This window comes from Dermacentor albipictus, chromosome 7, assembly GCF_038994185.2.
Source record: "Dermacentor albipictus isolate Rhodes 1998 colony chromosome 7, USDA_Dalb.pri_finalv2, whole genome shotgun sequence".
Lineage (NCBI taxonomy): Eukaryota > Metazoa > Arthropoda > Arachnida > Ixodida > Ixodidae > Dermacentor > Dermacentor albipictus.
Genome location: NC_091827.1, coordinates 50,422,690 through 50,448,130, shown reverse-complemented (window position 1 = coordinate 50,448,130; position 25,441 = coordinate 50,422,690). Strand labels below are relative to the sequence as shown.

Below are 25,441 nucleotides of genomic sequence, written 5' to 3'. Positions count from 1 at the left end.
CATTTGCAAAATTGCGAATTGCCGTTTGCGAGTCACAGATCACGTATGTAGCTTTGGTTTGTGTGAGGGCCAGTGCTATGGCCGCTTCCTCTGCCGCTTCGGCATGTGCCGTGTTCACGGTGACGCTCGTGAGGTGGTTGCCTCGGTGGCTAGTAACTGCTGCCACGAAACTCTTCCTGTCTCGATAGCGGGCTGCGTCGGTGAAGACCGCCTCCTTGTCGTTAGAGTAACTTTTGTTCATTTGTTGTGCCCTGGATTTGCGCCTCCCCGTATGGTGTTGGGGGTGCATGTTGCGAGGCAATGGGGGTACGTATAGGTGCTCGCGTATGGGTCCTGGAATGTCTACTTTGACGCCGTGTTGCGAGTGGTATGTGATGCTGAGATTTTCAAGCACGTGTCTGCCCGGGTGGGTCTTGGATAGGCGTTCAAGTTGGGACACTTGTTGCGCCTCCACGAGTTCTTCGAGCGTATTGTGTAGGCCTAGTTCTAAGAGTTTGGTGGTGCTAACTCCAGGCGCAAGTCCCAGCGCACATTTGTACGCCTTGCGTATGAGCGCGTTGAGCTTGTTTTTTTCCGCAACCGTCCAGTTGTGAAACGCTGCCGTGTACCTTATCTGGGAAATGACGAAGGCTTGTATGAGTCGGATGACGCTGCCTTCGCGCATGCCCGCGTGTTTGTTGGTGATGCGTCGAATGAGCTGCATCGTGCTGGTGGCCTTTGCCGTTATCTTGCGAAGTGCTTCGCCATTGCCACCCTTATGCTCTATCATCATTCCTAGTACCCGGATTTTCTCTACTATCGGGATGGGTAGACCATCTGATGCCGTTAATTGGATCTTAATTGGAGAGAAATGTTTACTTTTGTACAAAAGTTTGTCCGCTCATGCCCGCAATGCCAACGCCGCAAATCTCCACCTCATCCGGCCCACGGTTTATTACAGCCGCTTCCGTGCCCTTCTCGTGCCTTCGACCATGTGGGAATTGACCTGTGCGGGCCGCTACCGCTCACACCCGATGAAAAACGATGGATTATTGTCGCACTTGATCACCTTACACGCTCTGCTGAAACCGCTGCTCTACCTGCAGCAACCGCCAGTGACGTTGCATCCTTTCTGCTCCATCGTTTCATTCTTCGTCACCCACCTCAAGAGCTGCTGAGTGATGGAGGCCGTGTGTTTCTATCGCAGGTGGTTGAAGCTCTGCTTGCTCAATGCCGACCGGACCACATTGGCGTACCATCTTCAAACTGGCTTACGGAGCGGTTCAATCGCACCCTTGGTGATATGCTCGCCATGTACGTATCATGGGAACCTACAAACTGGGACATCATCCTCCCATTTGTCACTTACGCATATAATATGGCTACACAAAGTACCACAGGATTTTCTCCATACTTTCTTCTCTATGGTCGCGATCCTTCACATACCATCGATACGGTTTTGCCTTATACACCAGACACGTCAGAATGTGCTCCCGTTTCAGCCGTTGCCCTATACGCCGAGGAATGCCGGCAATTAGCCCGAAAGTTCACCTCCGCTGACCAACAACGACAAAAAGCCAATTGTTATGGTGACGCTACGAATCTGAACTTCGCTCCTGGCACCCTTGTCTTGTTGTCCGTGCCTTCTACCACGCCTGGACATTCTACAAAACTTCTCTCGCAGTATGACGGACCATACCGCATAGTCAAACGGACCTCTCTGGTCAACTAAGTCATAGAGCCGCTTACATCGACATCCGACAAGCGCCGCCGTGGCCAGGATGTTGTTCACGTTCGCCGTCTGAAAAAATTCTATGACTCGCTCGTCACCACGTCGTAAGTCGCCAGGATGGCTCCACTTTTGCACCGGGCGTAACTGTAATAAAGAAAATGAGGACAAGAACAAGGCCAGCCAGATCATCTCTTCCATGCCTGCTGTGCAACCAGTGGGCCAGCCGGATCGTCAGTGCTTAGCACGAGTGTGAGCCGTTCGGGCAACCAGCTGTTCCTGCTTTGCGTCACCTGCCTCCTCGGTTACGAAGAGACGTTACCCTCGGGACGGTTCAGTGCACCAATTACAAAACTACTGTTGAATTCCAATGACAGATCGCGAGCGCTCGGCCGGATCACAAACAGAGCGCGTCGATCCCACTGAGATCGCTCTCGTCAAATTTGCGAATGGATTGCGTGCGCTTCCGCGTGGGCATTTAGTACAAGAAATCAATTGAGAGTGCGCTAGAGGAGAGCTGGATGAAGTAGATCGCATGACCATTACCACCATCATCTAGATCATCCCCACATTCCGTGAGTGTGTTTTTCTTCCGTGTCGGAATATTCCTCACCATGCATGGAAAATTATAGCGGCCGAGTCCGAGCTGTCACTATCCAGCAGCAGGAACAAAACAGATGGCGCAACGTAGCGTTCACGTTTTCCCTATGGTCTGTAGCTTCTCGCCACCGGAAACAGGCGACCGTGACAGGAAGCAGTGGGGGGCGAAGGATATAGGTGACGCGCACTTACAGCCGAATATGCCGATTTCGGCGGAGCAATATTTTTGGTCGGCAGAGCAATCCGGAATCGGTCACTGGTACCAATCTACCATTGGAACACACAGTTCACGCTCTCATTCTGCCGTTGGAAGAGGATTGCTAGACAACAAACAGAAAAACTTGCTTTGGATCTACCTTTGCAATTAAAGATAATTGAGCTTTCTAAAACGAAGACCACTTAGGACTACGACCTACGACCGCTATAAGTTGACAAATATTTTCTTTGGTTCGACGCGATATTTAGAGGCAAGAATAGAAGAAAAATGCGTCTTCATGAAGCTGAACATTCTAACACCGAATAAACTTGATAAAAGTGTCACAATGCCGAAAATTTGTACAACAGCCTGGCAACCCATATAAACACGCCCCCTTTCTGTCGAAACCAAGAACTAATAACATTAAAGATTCTGGAACATTTTATTCCTCAAACGACTCAACAAACCTAGCCCTGACAGAAAACGGATATAATCCCATTCAGGATCACAAGACCTTCGAAGTAACCATCTGTGCACTCCTTTCTTGGTTATTCGAAACAAGGAGACGAACCTTCTAATTAATAATAACATTTGGGGTTTTAAGTGCCAAAACCACTTTCTGATTATGAGGCACGCCGTAGTGGAGGACTCCGGAAATTTGGACCACCTGGGGTTCTTTAACGGTCACCTAAATCTAAGCACATGGGTGTTTTCGCATTTCGCCCCCATCGAAATGCGGCCGCCGTGGCCGGGATTCGATCCCGCGACCTCGTGCTCAGCAGCCCAACACCATAGCCACTGAGCAACCACGGCAGGTGAACCTTCTAACTTATACATTACAATTTTCGAACCGTATCTGGTGTCAAGTCCTGTTCTGACAACATGATAAAAATATTATTGCTTCAATTACTTTGTTATTTTTTATTCTGATGCAGTAGGAAATATTGGTGCCTTCAGGTGGCTACGGGTACTCTACGAAAAAAAAAATGAGGTCACAAAGTTGTAAAAAAATATTACAAAGAATCACAGAAATATTCAGTTAAAAATTATTAAGAAATTAAACGTCCTTGTTAGCGTGGCCCTGTGTCATACTTCAGCAGTATGTGTCATCAGGATTGCAGTCGCAGGAAGGGAACATTGGTTGGTTTATTCCAATCTATATGAAATGTCCTTCAAGTATAGGTTTCTGTTACAGCTGATCCGTATAATAATGCTACAAACTACCCGAACATGTAGTTTAGCCCCGGATAGCTTACTTCAATTTATTCCTCTTAAACAGCGGGCCTTTTCTAGAGTTTTGTATTGTAATATTATACTAACTGTGTTTATGAAAAGCCCTAAATCTAATCTTTACCTAAATACTACAGCCGATGCCTCCGATTGCATTTTGAAAGGTTGTTGCCACTACTGGCTCTTTTCTTGCTTTACTTTTTCATGCAAATGATGTCGGACTGGCCAAATAATAACGAGCATTCACTCATACGTAAACAACGTTTACCGGTTTTCGTTGCGCCATGTGCGCACTGTATAGGGAGGCATGCAAGAAGGGCACATTTCTTAAGATTGTAAGGGTTCGGGTATTTAAGGGCACAGATGCTGGACTATAGATGTCAAAAACCAGCACTGTTGCGAGCACGGTACGGGCCGTTTTTCAGAAACGTTGTACAGAGTTACACAGAACTCATTTGTTGAAAAGGATAATAATTGAATATTCCTAGTCCATATGCACTGGAGTTTGCAGCGAATGCCTCAGTTTCTAACAAAGTTCATATCAATAAGAACAATATGTGTTGCACCATTGTTCATGCGGTACCATGATTTCTGTAATTGTTGAAAACAGCTAAGCATGTACCGTGACCAATTGCAGCCGTCTGTCAAATCTGCTATTCGCGCTTTCTTGCCATTCGAAACAGCGCAGAAGGTCCAGCAGAAGGGACAAAGTGGCAATGAAAAGTGGTGCATACTTACGTGCTTTGGTCAGCTGTATAGATTCGTAAAAAAATGTTTCTTCAGTACACAGAGAGAAAATAATGGCCATTCACTAGTGCACTATCTTTTCTCTATTTTAGCCACTAGCTTGCGTTGCCTACTATTCAACTCAGCTCATAGCCCGGCGTAGCAGGTTTACGCATAAACATGTTTAGAAAATCTCCATTTCATAGAATAACTGGCAAACTACGACCACTACCCTACACGCATCAGTATACTTTCGCATCTTGCCACGTTCAGGGCGAGATATTGCCGTGCTTTGTGGTAATGTATTTATTGCGTATATGTGTAGTAACGTTTGTTCTACCATTACGCGCAAAAACATAATTGCGCTTTGGGCGCAACCGAAGTTAGTAATCACATATGCAATTATATATTGCTACGGCACAATATGTGCGATCACGAAAGGCCAGCAGTGTGAAGACGACGACGACGGTTAGAAGCTTGCGCGGGCTGTCGCCTCTTGGCCAATCGCAGCGTATTTTCCTTGTAAATATATTTGTACATAGATTTTCGTCTGCGTCTTCCTACGTATGCGCGTATGCATACGTACGTATGCTCCTACGTACGTACATGTACGTACGTACGCTCCTACGTATGCGCGTATGCGCGCGACGCCATCGCCCTCGCCGACCATGCACGCCAGCTTGCCCGTGCTCGACTTACGGCCTCACAGACCACTCAGCAGTGTCAGTACAACGCCCGCCATCGTGACGTACAGTTTTCACCTGATGCGCTCGTGCTCCTGTGGTCGCCCTCTCGTCACGTCGGACTTTCAGAGAAGCTTCTTTCGCGATACACAGGGCCCTACCGCGTGCTGCGCCAGGTGACGCCTGTGACTTACGAAATTGCTCCTGTGGGCTCAACCTCGTCCTCTCCTGTGGCATCTAGTGATGTCGTACACGTCAGTAGGCTCAAGGCCTACTACACTGCTTCCGAGTCCGATCTTTAGTCGCTCCGGGACGGCGCTTTTGCAGCCGGGGGTAGTGCTACGGCACAATATGTGCGATCACGAAAGGCCAGCAGTGTGAAGACGACGACGACGGTTAGAAGCTTGCGCGGGCTGTCGCCTCTTGGCCAAGCGCAGCGTATTTTTCTTGTAAATATATTTGTACATAGATTTTCGTCTGCGTCTTCCTACGTAACAATATGACCAATGTTATGTCTGTTATGGAAAGCATCTATCAATAAAACTTGCTTTCAGCTTGGAGGAGCAGCAATTCACATCTTCAGATTTGATGTTTTCCTTGACTGGATCGTTATCCCCTACTTCTGGAGTCACCCAGCTGTTGTAATGACTGTGACCTGAATTTGTCACACGCCAGTAGGAAAACGCTGTACAACGAATGAGCATTTCGTACGTCTTCGATTGATAGCATTAAATTTGATCATTCGGACTCCTATTCGGTATGACTAGGGAATCAATTCTTTCCGACGACTATACTGCGAATGTAAATTGATGAAATATTAGGACCAACTTGTGGAGAGTGTCCAAGGCTGCGATAATCAAAGATTTGAATGTGTTCATATGGTATTCCTTGACGCCCATTTTCATTGGATGACGCAGCAGCTCAATTATATTATTATTTAAATTGGCAACCAAAAATGCTGGATGCTAATTCAGGAATAAAAAAAAGTGCAAGTGTTCCTTATCCAGTGGCAATGGCCCAAACCCAAATAAGACACGAAACAAAGTTTTTCGTGGCCCCGTCAATTGTAAGAATGCTCATGATTTGACAATAAAATACACAAAGCTAGCCCAGGACGGAGTATTTCATGCGTACGTGTACGATGCCCCATACCACACGCCACCCCCAATTTAGCATTACCTCATGCAACACAGTTGTTATTTCACGAATGATGAATTCCGCGAAACGCCCTAAAATTTTCCGCGATGAACTCATGCAGAAAATTCGAAAAGAATTCAGAGGTCTTCAAATACTACCGATAAGTGGGCCAGATCATTAAGAATTAGTAGCGCAGCTGGTTATCTGAGTGCATTGAGTTCGCTTGGGAGGAGAGGCTTCACAGAAATAGTTGCACAGCAAGCAGAAATTAAAGAAAAAGGAAATCTTGTGCAGTACCACTTCCTTTCTTCTTGTTCAAAGTACTTAGTGATAAAAGTGGTGCGCCGCAAGTGAGAAATAGTAAAGATGCACCCCCATTCCTGGGTATTTTCGTCCGCGATTTGCGGTCTCTTCTTGTAAGAAATGCTCAATACATCACAAATACGGTGGTGTGCAGGCTCTCGCTTTTCTTTTTACATAATTTCAATGACACCGCACCGTGCGTACCTTCAACCACGTAGCTTGTTGTCTATAGCATATTCGCACACGGGACAGTTCCTCTACGAACCAAAAGCTCTCGAAACTCACAAGGTGCACTAATCTAGCAATGCTAAGCGCTGTGGAATACGATCTTGAGGACGTTTTGATTTGTGTTGGTGCGGCACGTTGTTTCTGCTTGGCAATCATTTTCAAGCAGAGATCCCGCGACCGAGATTAACATATCTTTACTTGTAACAGCCTAACTGAAGATAAACTCGTTTTGCCCTCTCGTGTGCATTTCATTACAATGGAACGTTGTCTATCACGTGTCAGTGAGTAGCTAGTCTCATAGAAGTGCTGTAAAAAATCTCTGATGCCGCGAGAATTTCGTCTGGAAGAAATTTGTTCATAATTTTCTCCTTTAGGCAGCTCCACCCATACTGTCTGACTACCTTCTTAGTAACTGTGACGTGGGGCACACGCGTCCACATTTAGCATAAAAGGGTACTAAAAGAATGCTCTATTATAAAAACTTTGAGCACCCTAATCACAAAGGACGTACAGAAATAACCCACACTACACGCGCACCGAACTAGAAATACATTGCGAAATGCTGAATAGGTGGGCTAGTTGGTACTCCATTGTTATTAAAACCTTTTGCAATGTAGTTACAGAGCGCTTGTGGTGCGTGCTGCATCTCTACGTCCTGTGTGTTTATAGCGTTCAAAGTTTTCATAATGATGCACTGCCATCTAGCCCACCTATCCATCCTTTTTAAAAGTACTAAAGGAACTAAAATAATTTAGTTGTATAAGCAACGTACGTGATACAGTCACAAAAAGGCAACTCTTGCAGTGGGAGGAGTTTATTGAAGCTAGAAACGGCACAAAACCAAAAGGAAGACTGTGGCGTTTCCGTAATGTTTGCTAAATGCTAAGACGTAAAATCATAGATTGCTGCATCGTATGCTCATTCTCAGTTAATTATATATTCGTAACCACAAAATAAATTGCATTTCCAAAAAGACAAAGACTGAATTTCGATCATTTTTACATTCTTTAGTGTACCATCGCGACCCCAATACTACAATATTCTTTAAAATCCATGACGTCACACCGATGAGTGGGTGCTCGGGTTTAAGCGGAAAATAAAAAATCTCTAAGTTCTCGCTTGACTAGCCCACGATGCGGCCAGGGAGCTACAACTCCCGGTCCCAACGTGGGAGTAGCCCACTCTATGCGACCTTGCGTCCCGTAGCTCGCAGAACCTCTCATTAAAGTTATTCAATCCAATCCAATCTCTTCCAGTGTCACCTCTTAACCAGTCACTTCTGGAGGAATAAGTTATTAGTTTCAGAGCATTAAGTATATCTCTTTAGCGTTTACTCATCCAATGTAGTAACCCACAGAGCAGTACCTGCCACCTCATAGCACAGCACAGCGGTCCGCTTTGTGTTAGCGTCAAAACGAAAATCTCGTAGTGAATGATTTCTTTAAAGGTAGTACTGCGACTGATTGTAAAGAACATATGCCGAAACGAATCAGTAGCCGGGTGTAATTCGAGAAGAGTATTTCACGGCAAAAGCGCAGTAATGTATGAGTTTGTTTAGTCTAACATCTCATGTTCTTTTTGTGCGCTTATAAAGACGCTCAGTCATCCTTCCTGACTTGTTATAGGTTATGCGGTGGAAAAGAAACATTGCATATCTTTTTTAGAACTTTGTTACCTTATAAGAAAAAGAAGAAAAATTGGGGAACGCCGTTGTTCTAGCAAATAAGACATGTTTAATTGAATCGAAGCAGACTCATTGAGAACATTTATATTACCAGCCGCCTTGTTGCGCTCGTAAAGCAAGCCGTACGGGGTAAGGCATATCGCATTGGGAAGTACGCACTTACCTCTGGGTTGTTCCGTGCTCGGCGCGACTGTTAAGAAAAAGCAAGGTCTGTTATTGAGACGTCACCATGGTAACGGAAAAAAAGCTGAGGTTCGAATCTGTATCAATGGGCCGTGCACCCGATTTGCAGCGGTTTCTTGAATTTGGCATTATGTCTGCAGCCAGCCATTCGTTCGTGCGAAAGTATACTCACACTACCGTAGTTCTTGCCTCCCTGTCACTGCAGAGAGCTATATATATATATATATATATATATATATATATATATATATATATATATATATATATATATATATATATATATACATATGCAGGCGCCCGAATAGCTCATGAGCTACATCCCAAAATTCTTTCGAATGCTGATGTTACGGCCAAAGGCAGTCCGCATCATTGGCCTCAAGATTGCTTCTAAAAACGTTCTTTCTCATACTCCGTATCATTGTACCAACGGTAGGCGATATACCTTAAAGTGTCTTATTTCTTAAGAAGCCAACAAACAATGACACCAAGGGCCACATAAGGGAAATTACTTGTGCACAATAAATGAAATAAAGGAACGATATGTTCATGGAAATGAAAGTGGATGAAAAAACAACTTGCCGTAGGTGGGGAACAATCCCACAACCTTCGCATTTCACGTACGAAGCTCTACCGATTAAATTACCGCGGCGCCATTTCCACATATACTGTCTTGGGTATTTATGTTTTCTACTAGAAACCTGGGAGTGTTAGCCCGCGCCACCACTCAGACATTGGCGGCGGCTGTGGAACATGCTCTCTGCCGCAGGCGTCATAAGAACGTGATTTTTTTGGGTGAAGGCGACCGGTCAATACACCCACACATGATGCCTGAAGGCATCAATGTTGCCAGATTCGAGACCCTCGTTATGAGATAAACGACAGGAAAGGGAGATAACTGAGGCGCCCGATTTTATTTGTCATATCATAAGAAGCCAACACTGACATTAGGGACAACATAGGGGAAATTACTTGTGTATAATAAATAAAGTAAAGGAACGATAAATTAATGGAAATAAAAGTGGATAACAAAACTGCTCGCCGCAGGGGAGTTGTAAATAATTTCCCCTATGTTGTCTTTGGTGTGACTGTTCGTTGGCGTCCTATCATATGACTAATGAAAATCGAGAGCCTCGGTTAACAACTCCCTTTCTTCTCGTTCGAAGTGACTTCCTTATATATATATATATATATATATATATATATATACATATAAAGTGGATAACAAAACAGCTCGCCGCAGGGGAGTTGTAAATAATTTCCCCTATGTTGTCTTTGGTGTGCCTGTTCGTTGGCGTCCTATCATATGACTAATGAAAATCGAGAGCCTCGGTTAACAACTCCCTTTCTTCTCGTTCGAAGTGACTTCTTTATATATATATATATATATATATATATATATATATATATATATATATATATATATATATATATATATATATATATATATATATATATATACACACACGCATAATTGCTTACCTGAGTACTCCGACTCAACCAGGGACATTTCTGTCTCAGTCATTTCTGAAATAAACGAACGGTGCGGTTAGATAACAACACCAATGTTTCTAACGCGCCGTTTCATAACCGAAGCAGACCGCGAACAAAGTGCAAAAGAAAAAAGAACTGGCTCTCACGAGGTGCGCTGTAACGCGTCTGCTTTCTTGAATGTTAGCATTCTGCAGGAACTTCCCCCAGATTGTGGTATCTATCTATCTATCTATCTATCTATCTATCTATCTATCTATCTATCTATCTATCTATCTATCTATCTATCTATCTATCTATCTATCTATCTATCTATCTATCTATCTATCTATCTATCTATCTATCTATCTATCTATCTATCTATCTATCTATCTATCTATCTATCTATCTATCTATCTATCTATCTATCTATCTATCTATCTATCTATCTATCTATCTAATCAATGTATGTATGTATGTATGTATGTATGTATGTATGTATGTATGTATGTATGTATGTATGTATGTATGTATGTATGTATGTATGTATGTATGTATGTGTACGTATCTCGCGCGTAACCTCTTTCCTGCCAACTCAGTCGCTGGATAGCCCATTGCAAAGTGGCAGAGCGCCAAGCTGCTATGCTGATCGAATGGACTTCAAAACCAACGGTTGGATGAACTATAGTCACCGGGAATGCGCCGCTCTTAAATAAATGGCTTTAAAGTCAACTTAGTTCATATTTTAATTTGCCATTGAGAATCTACCGCTCTCCTATAGACCTCCCTAAAAAAAACTTGTGAATGTTTCAGTGTGTATGTGCTGATTTTCACAATCATAATTAGAGTAATGACACCCACATTTAGCACTAAGCATTAGCTTAATAATACCACCTATCTATTCGGTCGCTTGTTAACAGCTGCAAACTAGTGGAGTTATAGTGACTTTATAGTCGCGGCAACGAGCTATAAAGCACGTTGCCACGAGAGAGCAGGCAGGCACAAACGCATCTCACTCTGAGAACGCGGATAGTCGACGTCAGAAAAATGCCGTGATTCAGAGCGGCTCCAGCGCCGCGCGAATTCCGCTTCGAGTTGCCTCTCACTTCAGCCCGAAGAAGGCGCGCGAGAAGACAGACAGACAGACAAAGAACTTTATTAATAGTCCTGAGGAACCGGCGTTAGGGTACCTCCCTTTTCAGGGAGTCCCCGTAGCCGTCGCGGGCCGCACCCACGTCGGGGTCGGAAGACCGTGGTCCTCCGCCCTGTCGCAGGCCCTCTGGACAGCTCGTAGTTGCTCTGAGAGGTCGCCGCTCTTAAGGGCGGCCTCCCAGTCGGTTAGAGTGGTTAGCGATGAGCTGCGTAACGCAGGGCATTGCCAGAGCATATGGGACAAGGAGCAGTACGCCTCCCCACAGTCTGGACAGTGGGGTTCTACATTAGGCGCGAAGTGACTGAATCTGCCCCTGGAGGGAAATGACCCCGTTTGAAGCATGCGAAACACCGACGATTGTGGTCTATTAAGTTTAGGGTGTGGTAGCGGAAAGGCCCACCGAGCACGTTGATAATGTGTCAAGATTGCATGGAAGGTGAGAAGCGAATCCCTATACAGTCCTAAGTCGCCGCCCGTGAATACACCTGAACCACCGCGGTGTGTAAGACCTCGCGCACCGTCATGGGCCAACTCATTGGCGTTAACAAGCTCAGAGCGTACATTGATTCCCATATGGGCCGGGAACCATTTGATGCTAAGAAAACCAGCAGCCCCCTCGCTGCCGAGGATGGCCGCCGCCTCCTTTGTGATCGAACCGGAGGCGAGAGCTCGGGCTGCCGATCTGGAGTCTGTAAAGATGTTGGAACGTAGAGGGTCCTTCAGTGCTATAGCTATAGCAACCTGTTCAGCTACTGTTGAAGAAACCTTCCGTACGGATGCTGAATTAATGAGAGTGCCATTGGAGTCAACCGAAACTACGGCATAGTGATCAGAGCACTCGTACTGGGTGGCGTCAACGAAACATGCCAGATTCGGAGTGGCAGCAGCCGCTTTTAACAGGGAACGAGCCCTGGCTACCCGGCACCCTACATTGTATTGAGGGTGGACGTTACGTGGCATAGGATCTACCTTGAACGTATCTCGGACCATGGGTGATATGGTCACGTTGCGCTCCGTGATTTCCTGGTGACCGCATCCAACGGATTCGAGGATGCGTCTCCCCGCTCGCGACGATGATAGTCGTATTATTTGAGCCACTCGTTGGGCCTCGATCACCTCTGATATGGTGTTGTGCATGCCTAGTTGCATGAGACGCGCGGTGCTGGTAGTGAGTGGTAAACCCAGCACGCGCTTGATGCTATTGTGCATGAGGGCGTCGATTTTGGCATCATCCCGTTTAGACCAGCGCAACGCGGAGGCTCCATAGTTAACGTGGCTCATCAGAAACCCGTGGTAGAGTCTCCGTAGATTGCTCTCGCTTAAACCCCCTCTGCGGTTCGAGACCCTGAGGATAAGCCGAAGCATATTCTCCGTCTTCGAAGTAGTACGGGCTATAGTCTGTGAGTTGCCCCCGCGAGATTCCAGCAAGAGTCCGAGCACCCTGATGGTATCCACTCTGTGAATTTGTTGTCCATCCCTCATATTGAGGGCTATGGGAACTTGATCTAAGGGAGTGAAGCACCTAACCCCCCGTCGAGTGGGCCTACACAATAGAAGTTCGGGCTTGGTTGGTGACAGACTCAGGCCCGTGTCTAGTAGAAAGTGTTCGGTGATGTCGAGCGCCTCTTGGAGCGCACTCTCGACTGCAGCGTCAGACCCTCCCATGCACCACACGGTAATATCATCCGCGTAGAGGGCGTGACCCGTTCCTCTTACTGTGGCCAGTCTGTCCGAGAGGCCCTTCATGGCGATATTAAACAGCAGGGGAGAGATGACCGCCCCTTGCGGGGTGCCTCTCGCACGCAATGTAAATTGCTTCGATTTGATTTGCCCTATTTTGACAGTGGTCTTGCGATCCCTGAGGAAGGAGCTAATGTACGCATGGAATCGTGGCCCCAGGCCTAGATCTGAGATGGCGTCGAGGTCGAACCGGTGCGAGATGTTATCAAAAGCCTTGGACAAGTCTAGAGCAAGGATGCTCCGAGTGTCTCTAGTGTCGACATCAAAGATTTGCCTCTTTATAAGTAACGTGACATCCTGTGTGGAGAGTGCCGGCCGAAAGCCGACCATGTTGTGAGGGAATAACTCATTTTTTTCTATATGCCTAGATATACGGTTGTGAATGACATGTTCGGCCACCTTACCCACGCAGGACGTGAGTGAGATGGGCCGCATGCTCTCCGGCGCAAGAGGTTTGCCTGGTTTCGGGATGAGCACCACTGAGGCTGTCTTCCAGGAGTCGGGGACTAGGCCCGTTTCCCAAATTTTTTTGACCTCCCCGGTGAGCAGCGCAACTGATTGTTCGTCCAAGTTCCGGAGGAGCTTATTGGAAATGCCATCCAGGCCCAGTGCAGAGCGACCGTTGAGCGTTTAGAGCACCTCCCAGATTTCGGATTCCGTGAATGGGGCGTCGAGCTCCCCCACCGCTCCCCCCCGATAACAACGATAATCCCCGTCACCGGAGTGGCCCAGCGGAAGATACTTTTCGGCCAACTCTTGCAAGAGGACGTGTTCAAATACGCCCGCCGCCTTTTGATTATGAACTATGCGATCGATGGCTAGTCTCTGATTGCTTTTGGTTTGCGAATCGTTGAGTAAGTGTTTGAGCAGGTTCCATTTGCCCCCCGTTCTCATCTGCCCATCAACCGAGGAGCACACTTCATTCCATTGTTGTTTGGACAGTTCGATGGAATGAGCTTCAATTGTACGATTGAGCTCCGCAATTTTCTTACGAAGCCGGCGGTGGAGTCTGTGCGTTCTCCAGCGGCGCAGGATGGAGTTTTTGGCCTCTAGGAAGTGCGCAAGACGCGCGTCCATACGATCTACTTTTAGGTCGGTCTTAACCACCTTGGTCGCAGCTTGTACGTCCTTCTGTAGTCTTGTGAACAGACTATCGAGATTATCGTAGTCGGTCTGGTCCACCTTCCGTATTTTCCGGAAGGCATTCCAATCCGTCCCTTTATATTCCCTGGTAGGGGCTGTGCTAATCGTTCGGGTAATCTCCAAAATGAAGTGCTCGCTGCCCAGGTTCTCTTGGAAATTTTGCCGTCCTGCTCCGGGGGAGTCCTTGACGAACGCCAGGTCCGGAGTGGTGTCTCGCACAACCGACGTGCCGGTTCGCGTCGGGTATTGAGCATCCGTAATCAATTCCAGTGAGCAGTCAGCAAATGCCTGGACAAGGAGATTGCCCTTGGTGGATTGGAGGGGGTATCCCCAGGCATTGTGGGGGGCATTGAAGTCACCCGCTATCACTATGGGTGCTCCCTTCCTCAGGGCCACCGCCTTTGTCATGATCGTGGCGAATGCCTGCCGTTTATCCGACGGCGAGCTGTATATGTTTAAATGAAAGACACTGCTCTTAAGCCAATTGTTAGGGATAATTTTGACCATAATGATTTCCGCCCTAGTTTTGCCAATTCGTAATTTGTGTACTTGAAAGGAGCACTTCCGTGCGACCAAGGTTGCTAAACCCCGCTTTCCTTACTCCCGTATCGATACAACCCGGTATCCCGGGTTATTTGGGTTTTTTATTGGGTTTGTTATTTGGGTTTGTTATTGGACTCGGTCCATTAGCTTTCAAACTAGCGCTGGTAATATCGTTGAACGATTAATTGATTGATCGAGTAAAGGGATCTCGCAAAACGATTATCCATCGTCGATGTCCACATTTAGGTCAATCGATTTAATCGATGAGACATATTCTATTATTTGTTCTCTATAGTTCGAAAAGTGTGGCGTGACAATTTTCAAAGCGAGCTAGAATAGTGGATCTCGACCAGTCACTATGCGGCAGTGCTAGACCGACTGTCGACTGTTTTTTCGAGTCACGACTGAAGCCGAGCTGAGCGTTCCCCCTCTTCCCCCACACGCCAGTGCCATGCCACTCGAAGCCGGAGGCTTGAAATATCCTCGCAATTTATGGCATACTATAGTAACGCAGTCGTTGATCGTTATTGTGCTCCCAGTATACTAATGACTTTGGCAGTGGCGAAGCCAGAAATTTATCTTGGGTGAGCGGGGGACTTCCGCCAAGAACTACCCCCCCTTGCACCCTCTCTTTCTCCATATATAGACCCCCCCCCACATATATATATATATATATATATATATATATATATATATATATATATATATATATGGCGTATTTACTCGCGTATAACCCGCCCCCTAACTTCGAACTCCACGACAAAGTTAAACTCGTGTATAACCCGCGCGTTTACATGAAAGAACAAAGAGCGCTAGAAAGATACAACTGCACACTCAGTGATCATTTCGTTTTCAGAACATTTATTCAAAGGACCACAACTACGCCACTGGCCATCCGATTCTCAATCGTCGCCACTCTCACTGCTGCCATGTGAGCCTTCATCGCCACTCTCAAAGACTTAGTCGTCCTCGGAACCATCATACCTGTTACTGATGGCATATTTTTTAAAGCTTTTACGCACCAAGTCGGCCGGTATCGCTTTCCACACATCCACGATTCACTGGCACAGCAATGGAATATCGGGCCTTCGCACGCGTCCCTTGGGTGTGGTGTAAAGGCCGTCGGCAATCCACTGGGCATACAGCCGCTTCACTCTGCCTCGATTGGCTTGTTCAGGCACACGTCGAGTGGCTGTAGCATGGACGTCATGGGTATTAAAACGAGGTCAGTACCGGTCTCCACGAGGGGAGCCTTGGTCGCATCAGTGCGGTGGCCTCGGAAGGAATCCAGTACGACCATCGACCGGTGTGCGAGCAATGCACCTGGTCTTCGTTCCCAGGTTACTGGAAGCAGCCACTGTCTAGGCCACTGTTCATCCAGTAATCTTCTTCCACGCACACTACGACTCCCGGGGGTAGTGGTGTGCTAGGCAGCGTCTTGCGTTTGAAAGTGCAAACGGGCGCAGTTTCGTGCTGCCAGCCAAAACACCTAACGTGACTGCAGCGCAGCTTAGGAACTAAGCCGGTGAGCACGCTGACTGCTTTGGAACACTTTTATTGCATGGTCACGTCCATCGGCATCTCAAAGTACACAGTTGTCTGATCAGCATTTCCCATCTGAGACAGCGAATAGCTGGGCTCCTTCCGAAGCGCGATGACATATCGTTGAAAGTTCAACAATTTTCCATCGCAGGCATCAGAACGCCGCTGGCACATGGTTGTTCGCCGCCGCATGGAAAATCCATGCCTTCGCATGAAGCGCTGAAGCCGTCCACAGCTTGCACGAAACTGGCGTGGAACGTTAATTTCAGTAGGTGTAATGTTCCAATGGCGTGGAATGTTTAACTTCAGGGCTTGCATTTGCGCCATCTCAGTCGAAACAGCGCAGCCACGACTTCTCTGCTCCTCAGCGAATTTTGCAAGCTTGGTCTCGAGGTGGGAATACGCGCCAGTCTTCGGACCCGGAAACGCTTGCCGGTCCCGCTTCGTTTTTTCAAGACTCTCTTTGTCTTTAATGCACGACTCGTCGTCGTCGTGCCCTCTCACAGCCGCTGTGTTACCGATTTCTTCGGCAGCGTCTATAATTTTTAACTGCTCTTTCAGTGTGAAAGACTGCCGCCTAGTCGTACTTATGAAGCCAAAACCAAGCAGAAAAACAGTGCAAACTGGTTTCGAAACAGCGCCTAATACTAGTCTCAACAACGCTGGCTGAACAAAACAAGAAAAAAAAAAAAACGTGGCCAATGGCGTGTGGAATTTTTAACGGGTTATGAATGTGGATTTGGCTATGCGTTTCGTTGGCACTTCATCGTCTTGACAAGCGTCCATGACGACGTAAATGGTGGAATACAAATGGGGAGGCCGCCGCGCATTGCTTAAAAGCCCCCCAAAAGAAAACTTAGCAGATAATCTGCACATCCGCTATCTAACGTGCATTTTTTTCATATCTGGGTGTGGGCTATACGCGAATATATATATATATATATCAGAAAAAAAAGCAGTTCTGTGTCCGGGTTTATATTCACAGTAAAGTAGACGCGCGTATGAAGCGGTTTATGGCGGTTTATATTCTGATGAAGGCCGGACCCCGGCCGAGACGTCAATAAACCGCTTCATACGCGCGTCTACCAACTGTATGTATATATATATATATATATATATATATATATATATATATATATATATATATGGATGTTGTATACCACGCAATAAGCAAACTCCCTGGACGAGATAGTTTTAACATTTTGAGGACGCACGCCCTTCAGTCACTTGGTATCAATTTGTGGTGTCCTGTGTATGCTAGTTTTAAAATGGTGACATTGAAAACATTCAAATTTCGTTTGCGAATTGATGCATTCAAATAATGAATGTCCTTCACCGACGTGAAACATGACTTGGAAAAACGAACTGCGCTAGAAAGCGCGCCACACAAAAAATCTCACGCACTGTAGGAAGCGATATAAGCGAAGCTTTCCTTGCTGGATGCTTTGATTGATGATAATTAGCGGCGATGTCGATGGCTAAAGCTTTATTTCTTAAACGTTTAGGCTAACACGAGAGTGGTGAGTTGATGGCAAAGGTTACCTTACTTTCACCACTGCTGTTTGTCTGCGTAGTACACCGAACACACAGGGAGAGCTGTTTGCTCGGGGCGTTGTTGTGCGCCATATTTTATCACTTCTGAGAGGGTTGGGCGTTGTCATTTCTTCACATGGTTGTGGCAGAAGTATTAAACTTGAATTGGATTATAGGGCTGGCACGTTCCAAAACCACACTGGGATTATGAGGCAAGTCGTTGTGGTGGACTGCGGATTAATTTTGACACCTGGTGTTCTTTAACGTGTCCCAAAGTCAAAGTACACGTGCGTTTTCTATTTTGCCGCCATCGAAATGCGGCTGCCACGATTGGGATCAAGTCCATCATCTCTAGCAATGCTATAGCCGCAAAGCTAACGCGGCGGGCACAGAACTGTTGATTTCACGCTCAACCGGTTCCGTAGTATCTCCTGTACCCTGCGGAGCGCTTCAAATAATGCGACTCTGCTTGTGCACGCCCTGCGCAAGTTGCATGCTTGACATATTTGCATGGCGGTTATTTTTCAGAAAGAGTAGCAGCGTAGTGTACCGTAGCTCGAACTTAAGCTTATCCTGTTTTCCCGCAACCACTTTCGCATAGTAGTTGGGTTACCTTGCCTTCTCACGTCACCTCCGCCCTCTCTTATTTTGGAACGGCCTCTTCTCCTTCTCCTCCTTCTCCTCTCTACAGTTCTGCGTACCCTCTGGCCTCGCACGTTAGTAGAGAGGGAAGCGTTGCAGTTCCTGCAATGCTTCTGAGGGTAGTCACGGATAATTAGATATGTCAAGCGGCTGAGGTGTCGACGGCCAGGGACCTCTAGGGGGCATTATGCACATTCGACGTCGTGGGGTGAAAACAAGATTTTCCCCTCCCCTCTTCTCTCTTACTCGTGCTGTCATCTATATACACGCACTGAACCACCCCCGGACGCGGCATGCGCGACAGCAGCCCACAGCAGCAGCAGCATTGTGAAAGTCTAAGTAAGAAGCAAAGAAATCTTCGCTTTAAAACAAGATGGCGCTCTAGCGTGTGTCTTTCGTTTACAGGCCAGTCTTGTTGCAGCCCTGGCAACAGCGGAGATCACCGTTATTTTCCAGCCAGACGTTCTAGTGAGTGGTACGGCTGGGGCTACGTAAGGGAGAGGTGGGACGCAATTTCGCAAGTATCCTATATCTATATCACACTTTCGGCACTGTGGGCATGCTATACTATTCTAGATTTAAAATTAACACAACAAAGCTTTGCGCTCTAGCTTCGATAGCATCGTCTGATGCAAGTTTTACTCACTTTCGGTGACCTGCTGTCCAACAAGCTTGAAAAAAAAATGTCTGGAAGTAACCTGCGAACACAGTATTGTAGTCATCGCGCGACGTATACTGGTATTTGATCACACTTGGGCGCTTCCTGTTTAAAAGCCTCTGGGAAAATTACTGCATCTGTTGTTCGCAGTAACGTAAGGGCCAGTCATACCTAGATATTTGAAGGCGTCATGTGTCCTGACACCTGTTTATTCTCGAAATTGCCCAGACGTTGAGTAACGATGGGCTTCCCGCAGCAAGCAACTCGTGTTACGACGTGACAGGTGCGCCTTGGCTCGGCGAGTGGCCACAGTTGCCTGGCGTTGAGCGATCGGGCAGTGATGAAAGGATCTCCCTATGCCCATAATTACCCGCCAACTTCGTTCCTTATGCCTTTTATGCGCGTTCCCCCCCATCCTCGTACCCATTCGTCCACACCCCTTCATAACATCATATTCCGTTGTTCACTGTCACACTCTTCAACACTTACCGGTTTCTTCAACGGTGCGGCGGCCGCTAACATTCCAATATTTCTGTTTCTGCGTGGACTTCGAGGTTATTCTCCTTCATGCCTTCCCGCCTCTTTGTTGTGGCGGTTTCTTAACTTCCCTGCCCCAGGTCCCCCTTCTATGATATATTTTTCTGCAGGCAAATCAGCGGTCTTTTAAGGCGAAGCAGTTTTTTTTTCGTAACTTTGCTCGCGTTGAGGTTTGTTCAGAGCGGGTATATACATCGAGGGAGCATCGCAGAAAGGAACGGAGATGCGAGAAGCTCGTTTGGACCTTTGCACCACCTCGAATATGCCCAATGACCTCTCCAGTTCCCTGGGCGTTGATCGCCAAATTAGCCTCTTGGTAACTGCAATTATCCCCGATACACCGCCAAATCACTCAAGAAATTACCGACCTTGCCTTTCCACTATACCTAAGTCTAGAGGGAAGCTAGATGAAATGGTAAGACGGGGGGGGGGGGGAGAGGAGGCAGAGATTGGCGTAGGACTGACGCAGTGGCGAAACGATTAACAGCCTTACAACTCTTCGCTGGCAGTTCTCATACGAAGGAGGAGGGGATAGCGAAAGGTGACGTGAGAAGGCGAGGAAACGCTACTACTATAAACACGACAGTGGTCGTGGGAAAACTGGATAAACTGAAGTTCTACCTACAGTGACATGACAACCACCTTCCTCTCCCTTCGCACTTTCCCTGTCATCCATGTCGCTCTTTCGGAACCTACCTTGTGATACTTTCTGTTCCGTCGGAAAGCCGGATGAGAGGGGGTTTTTCAGAAAATTTTGTAAGGGGTAAGGTTTCGGTCCCCTCTAGCTACGCCAATGAACGAGGCACGGCATTCACGCCTTTGTTTAGCATGTATATGACATAGCCATGGAGTCCATGTCGATTCCAGCAAATCTATAGCCTCCGAGCATGTATTCTCGGATGCTGGTTGTGTGGACATTCAAAAAAAGTGTCACATTCTCCCAAACATCTCAGCAAATTGACATACTCGGCGCCTGTAGAAAAGAGCGTGTGGCTTAAAATTCTAAACGAGTAATATTTTTTGTCCTGTGCAAATTGCGTTTTGTTGCATATTTTACTTGGAATTCACCTTTCACTTTTGCCATTTTTCTTATATCCAGGTTAACTGCAAAGTACAAGGATTCCCTAGGGCCATTTATCGTGTTTAATGCTGCTCTAAGTGCCATTTTATAACTTGTATTGTTAATCTTTTCGAAGGCTACGAGCCAATTATATTCAACCCTACAAATAAAAAATAATTATTCATCAAACTTTATGCACTTGTATTTCTAACTTGGTTCTACATTTAAAACATTAAAAGTGGTTCATGCAAAAAAAGATAACTGTGTTTAAAACTTCTTAAGTGTCCGGAAAACAATTTGATGAATCAATTAATCCACGAAAAAGCCTGCACGGAAAGTGATTAATCGAATAAAGGCTAAAACGATGAATAAGTAATCCTTATACTTAATCCACAAATTATTGGACAATAAAAAAATTAATTGACGATAAGACAGCGCGTCCCCTCCCCGTCATCCTGCTTCGCAAGCGCGAGCAAACACCGTCGCATCAAGCAAGCCACAATCCTTCTCGGCTCACCCTCATGAGCGTAAGATCGCACCTACGGCATGCGGCGCACAATCGTGATGTCAGACCACGTGGTCCTGACACGCAATATGGTAGTGACGCCGACCGTGGAAATTCATGTGGAGTGCCAGTTCTTTCATTCCGCAAAGCCATCAAATAATTCCCGAGAAGTGGCACGAAATTAACCTTTACGTGTCATTACGAGCTTCTATAAAGCACAGGCTTTCTGTCTTAGGTTATTTAACATTGAATTGTACCAGATGACAGTGCAAGTAAATTTGTTTGCTCACGTGCGCTCCTAATGAGGGCATCTCGTTCTACAATTTCTGAGATTATTACTATTGATCGACCCACAAATAATATGTAATATATCGTTTCTGTCTTGTACTTATACAATTTTTTGGGAGGACAATAGGAGAGTGCGCATCGGTCCCGCGATCCAAGCGCTCTCATTGGTGCTAATCAAATAGCGTTAGCTGACTCGACGTAGATAACTACTTCAATGCAAGGTTGCGTGATATTCACTCGTTGCAATTGATCTGGAGTGCTTTTACAACGCCAGGGACTCCATAAGAACGTTGATATTCCTGGGCACCATCAATAACGGGATGCATCTATGGCAGACAGAAATTACCGTTGCAGAAGCTGCTGTTCTGAAGAAGGACAGTGCAGGGACATACAAAAATACCTGAATAAACAATTAAAAGCACAATGTAAATGTTATCGATTGGCTTAGCGGATTGCCGAAAAGCAGTCAGCAGCCAATGAATAATTCTGATATTTACTGCTCATGTTAATACCAGTGTTTGCTGATGGCGGCTGAAAATGTCGTCGAGATGTTTGATTTTGCTAGACTGCACGAAAGTGTGATTATCTTGCTGGTGGGGTGCGATGAGGATATTGCGGTGACAATAAAATGATGACGATGAAGAATAATGGTGGTGTGACTACGACCACAGTATGACCAAGACGACACTATCAACATAATTTGAACAGTGTGGCGACGTCGATGGAATGACGACCGCACGACGACGATGACACGGCAAATAATAGCTGAGCACGTGCACTTTATTCTGCTCGTTTGCTTTGAAATCATCCATACCTGACGCACTGCGGGAGTAGGTGTAAGCATAAGCGTGGCGAGGCAGCCACAGGAATTGAAGCATCTTGACAAGAGAAGCGCAGCTTACTTCTGCCGCGAACGTGTGCGTCAAGCGTTAGCCTGGCACCAGAGAAGCGCAGCCCAAAGAAACCATCGCTCACAGAATTTAAACAATCAGACGCCACGCATCTATTGCACAACCGCACGTGCTTCTGACAGTGTTGTCGTTCGGCGATGAACATGACCTTGCAACTCGATTGTTTGAGAGCACATGCTCTCGGTGCAGAGAGTTCAGTAAAGAAAACGGGGGAAAGTGCAAACCAAAGCTATTGAGAATTACAAACTACCGAGATCTCCGCAACAACGTCTCCAAATTATTTGGATAAAGCTTATACATCGGAGCTCTCTTGATAGTTTCCAGCGTATCGTGATGTGTGCAGGCAAAAATGATGGCGGCGTCTATCCAGCGAACATAGCTTAAGCATAAGGCAAAATTGTATCAGCGTAGTATCCCAACTGCGCTGCAGGCCAGATGTTGCCAAAAACAATGTTGGATAATGGATGATGGTTTACTGCGTTGCGCTCCACGAAAACAATGACAGTGCGGCCTTTGCGCCTGATGCCTTACCGACGACGGGCGAGCGACTTGCCTGGAATGTTTCAACGCATGCGCCGTGCAGAATGGGGACCCAATCGTTCTTACCACCGTATACATTATTCCCGGAACGCCGAAGAGCGAACTTCAAAACTTTATGACCGACACATTTGGGTGGATCCGTAAGGTGCATCCCGATCCTATCGTCATTGCGGGGGACTTTAACCTCGATGTGTCTCGTCCCAACGGAAAGTGGCTCTTGATGTTTCTCTTGGAAAGGGTCGCCCTTGAGTGTTACAGCAAGTCCAATGTCACCACAACGCGTTATCGGTCCGGCATAGACCTAGCGTTCGCTAAGAGAATCTCCAGAGACATCGCAGAGCCCATGGCTGCTTGTCGCAGCGACAAAAATTTTATAATTACTGCGGTCGCGAGATAAACGTAAACACAAATAAACGTAACAACGCGCATATTTGTGTCAAATTGTTTTGTTGTTTTATTTTATTTTCTTTATCTTCGAAGCAGCTCCGTTAGTCATTCCCCTTCACATGAATGGGTCTAAATTTTTTTCGGAAAATATTATCAGGTTGAAACTAGCGGACAAACATACGGTCAAACCGATCGTAGTTCCAAGCATAATACACCAATATTTACAACAATGGTAAAAAAAGAACTAACACAACCTGTATTTCCATTTCATTGCACTTCACTGTTTTCTCGTAGTTAGCGTTTCAAAGTTTTTTCGGCTTTTGCATGGCAGTAAAGATGCCTAGACTTAGTCGCATTAGACAAAGCAAACATTTATGGAAAACGGGCACTTAGTCAGCACAATATAAGTGGGTGCATTTGGCCACCGCAGGGATAGCAAAGATATGCAAAACGGCCAGTTACTCATAATTTAAATGCACAATTCAAAGGTCAAATATGGAATGCTTGCCAGTATTATTAGCTTAAAATGACAGAGTAGCACTACGCAGCTGTACGCTGGACAACATGTTAAAATTGGTATGTCTGATAGATAATAATAGATGGATGAAATGGCATTCACGCCGCTGAAGCAGTTTTTGGGAACGTTAAAAATTGTTCACCTGTTTAAAAGGTCAAATTAACGCTTCGCTCGGTCCGTATTGTATGGTTCGTGGTGCTACGGAGGCATTGCAGCATTACCATCACCGCAGCATTTCATGCTGCAGTGATGCTAACAAAGAGAGAACTTTTTTCTCGTTAAAGCTAACTGTAAAAGCTTAGCAACACAAAGAAAAAATGGAGTCTAGAGTTTGGACGACGAGTACGCAGCCACTAACAGCGACTCGTGGAAAAGATAGTGCGTTACATTCATCGCTGCCATGACGCATTCCTTACAAAGTAATACCTCAGAAGGTTGCACTACGCATGCTGTTGGAATGGCTAGTTATCGTGCGAACTTATTGTTTCCAGGTTAGGAAGAATGTAGATCTGTATCTATATCTCTATGTCGTTGGCTGAGTGCTTCTATACCTGTCAATAAACAATGATTACGGTCGGGCTCAGACTCGACGTTACGCTTAGCGGAAGCGAGAATCAAAATAATTCAATCACACTCACTGAGGGCTTGAAGTTCTCGCCAAAGCAGGGATCACAGAGGAAGAAGACCAGGAGTCTGGCACCTCAGGACGATTCGTTTTCTTCCTTTCATGAAGGTGATGATGACCCTATATATGGCTCATACCCCCCCTGTCCGCTAAGAAATTAGCCATGAATTGGGCAACTGAACCTTTATGTAATATTTCAAGAAACTACAAGTAAAGTGCAATTCAGCAATCAAACAAGAGAGATGAACAATTTTCCTGCACAGAACAATCTGTAAGAGTAATGCCAGGATTTAGCCCCAAATTATCTCTAAGAGGAATAGTAAAAGCAGAAATTTAGAACCTGATTCCTTTTCTTGATGAATGAAACCACAAACAGAAAAAGTCGGTACTATTTCCGATGTCAAGTTTAACCCCAGTTTAAAAAGGGCAATTTCAAGATGTCTTTTGCTTAGATATATGTAGCGACGAGGACGTATTAAAAGAGAGTGTTCTATGGATTCCATTTCTTGGCAGTATTGAGAGAGGGGCGATATAACCAGCGCAGCTCGTATGAGGAGCGGGAGAGGTGCACGGCAGGGTAATATGGTGGTCGCTACTTACAGTTTTCTTGATGGACACCAACAACTTTTTCACAGAAGCTTTAAGTGCTGAAATGTTTTGTGTGTTGCTATAGTTTCATCATCATCATCATCATCATTATCAGCCTTGTTGCGCCCACAGCAGGGCAATGGCCTCTGCCATACTTCTCCAACAACCCAGGTCATGTACTAATTGTGGCCATGCCGTCCCTGCAAACTTCTTAATCTCATCCGCCCACCAAACGTTCTGCCGCCCCTGCTACGCTTCCCTTCCCTTGGAATCCAGTTCGTAACCCTTAATGACCATCGGTTATCTTCCCTCCTCAATACATGTCCTGCCCATGCCCATTTCTTTTTCTTGATTTCAACTAAGGTGTCAATAACTCGCGTTTGC

The 25,441-nt window shown here is 46.1% G+C and overlaps 1 protein-coding gene across 1 annotated transcript in view; it reads right to left on the bottom strand.

Annotated features, from left to right (window-relative positions):
• The window catches only part of LOC135910158 (uncharacterized), a 120,353-nt gene that overhangs the window by 76,130 nt on the left and 18,782 nt on the right, over positions 1-25,441 (bottom strand). The window contains exons 2-4 of the mRNA XM_070522232.1: positions 10,158-10,202; positions 8,659-8,685; positions 4,473-4,485 (exon numbers count right to left, since the gene is read on the bottom strand). Coding sequence (XP_070378333.1) covers positions 4,473-4,485; positions 8,659-8,685; positions 10,158-10,200 — 83 coding nt within the window. The 5' untranslated portion in view covers positions 10,201-10,202. The remainder of the gene's footprint in view (positions 1-4,472; positions 4,486-8,658; positions 8,686-10,157; positions 10,203-25,441) is intronic.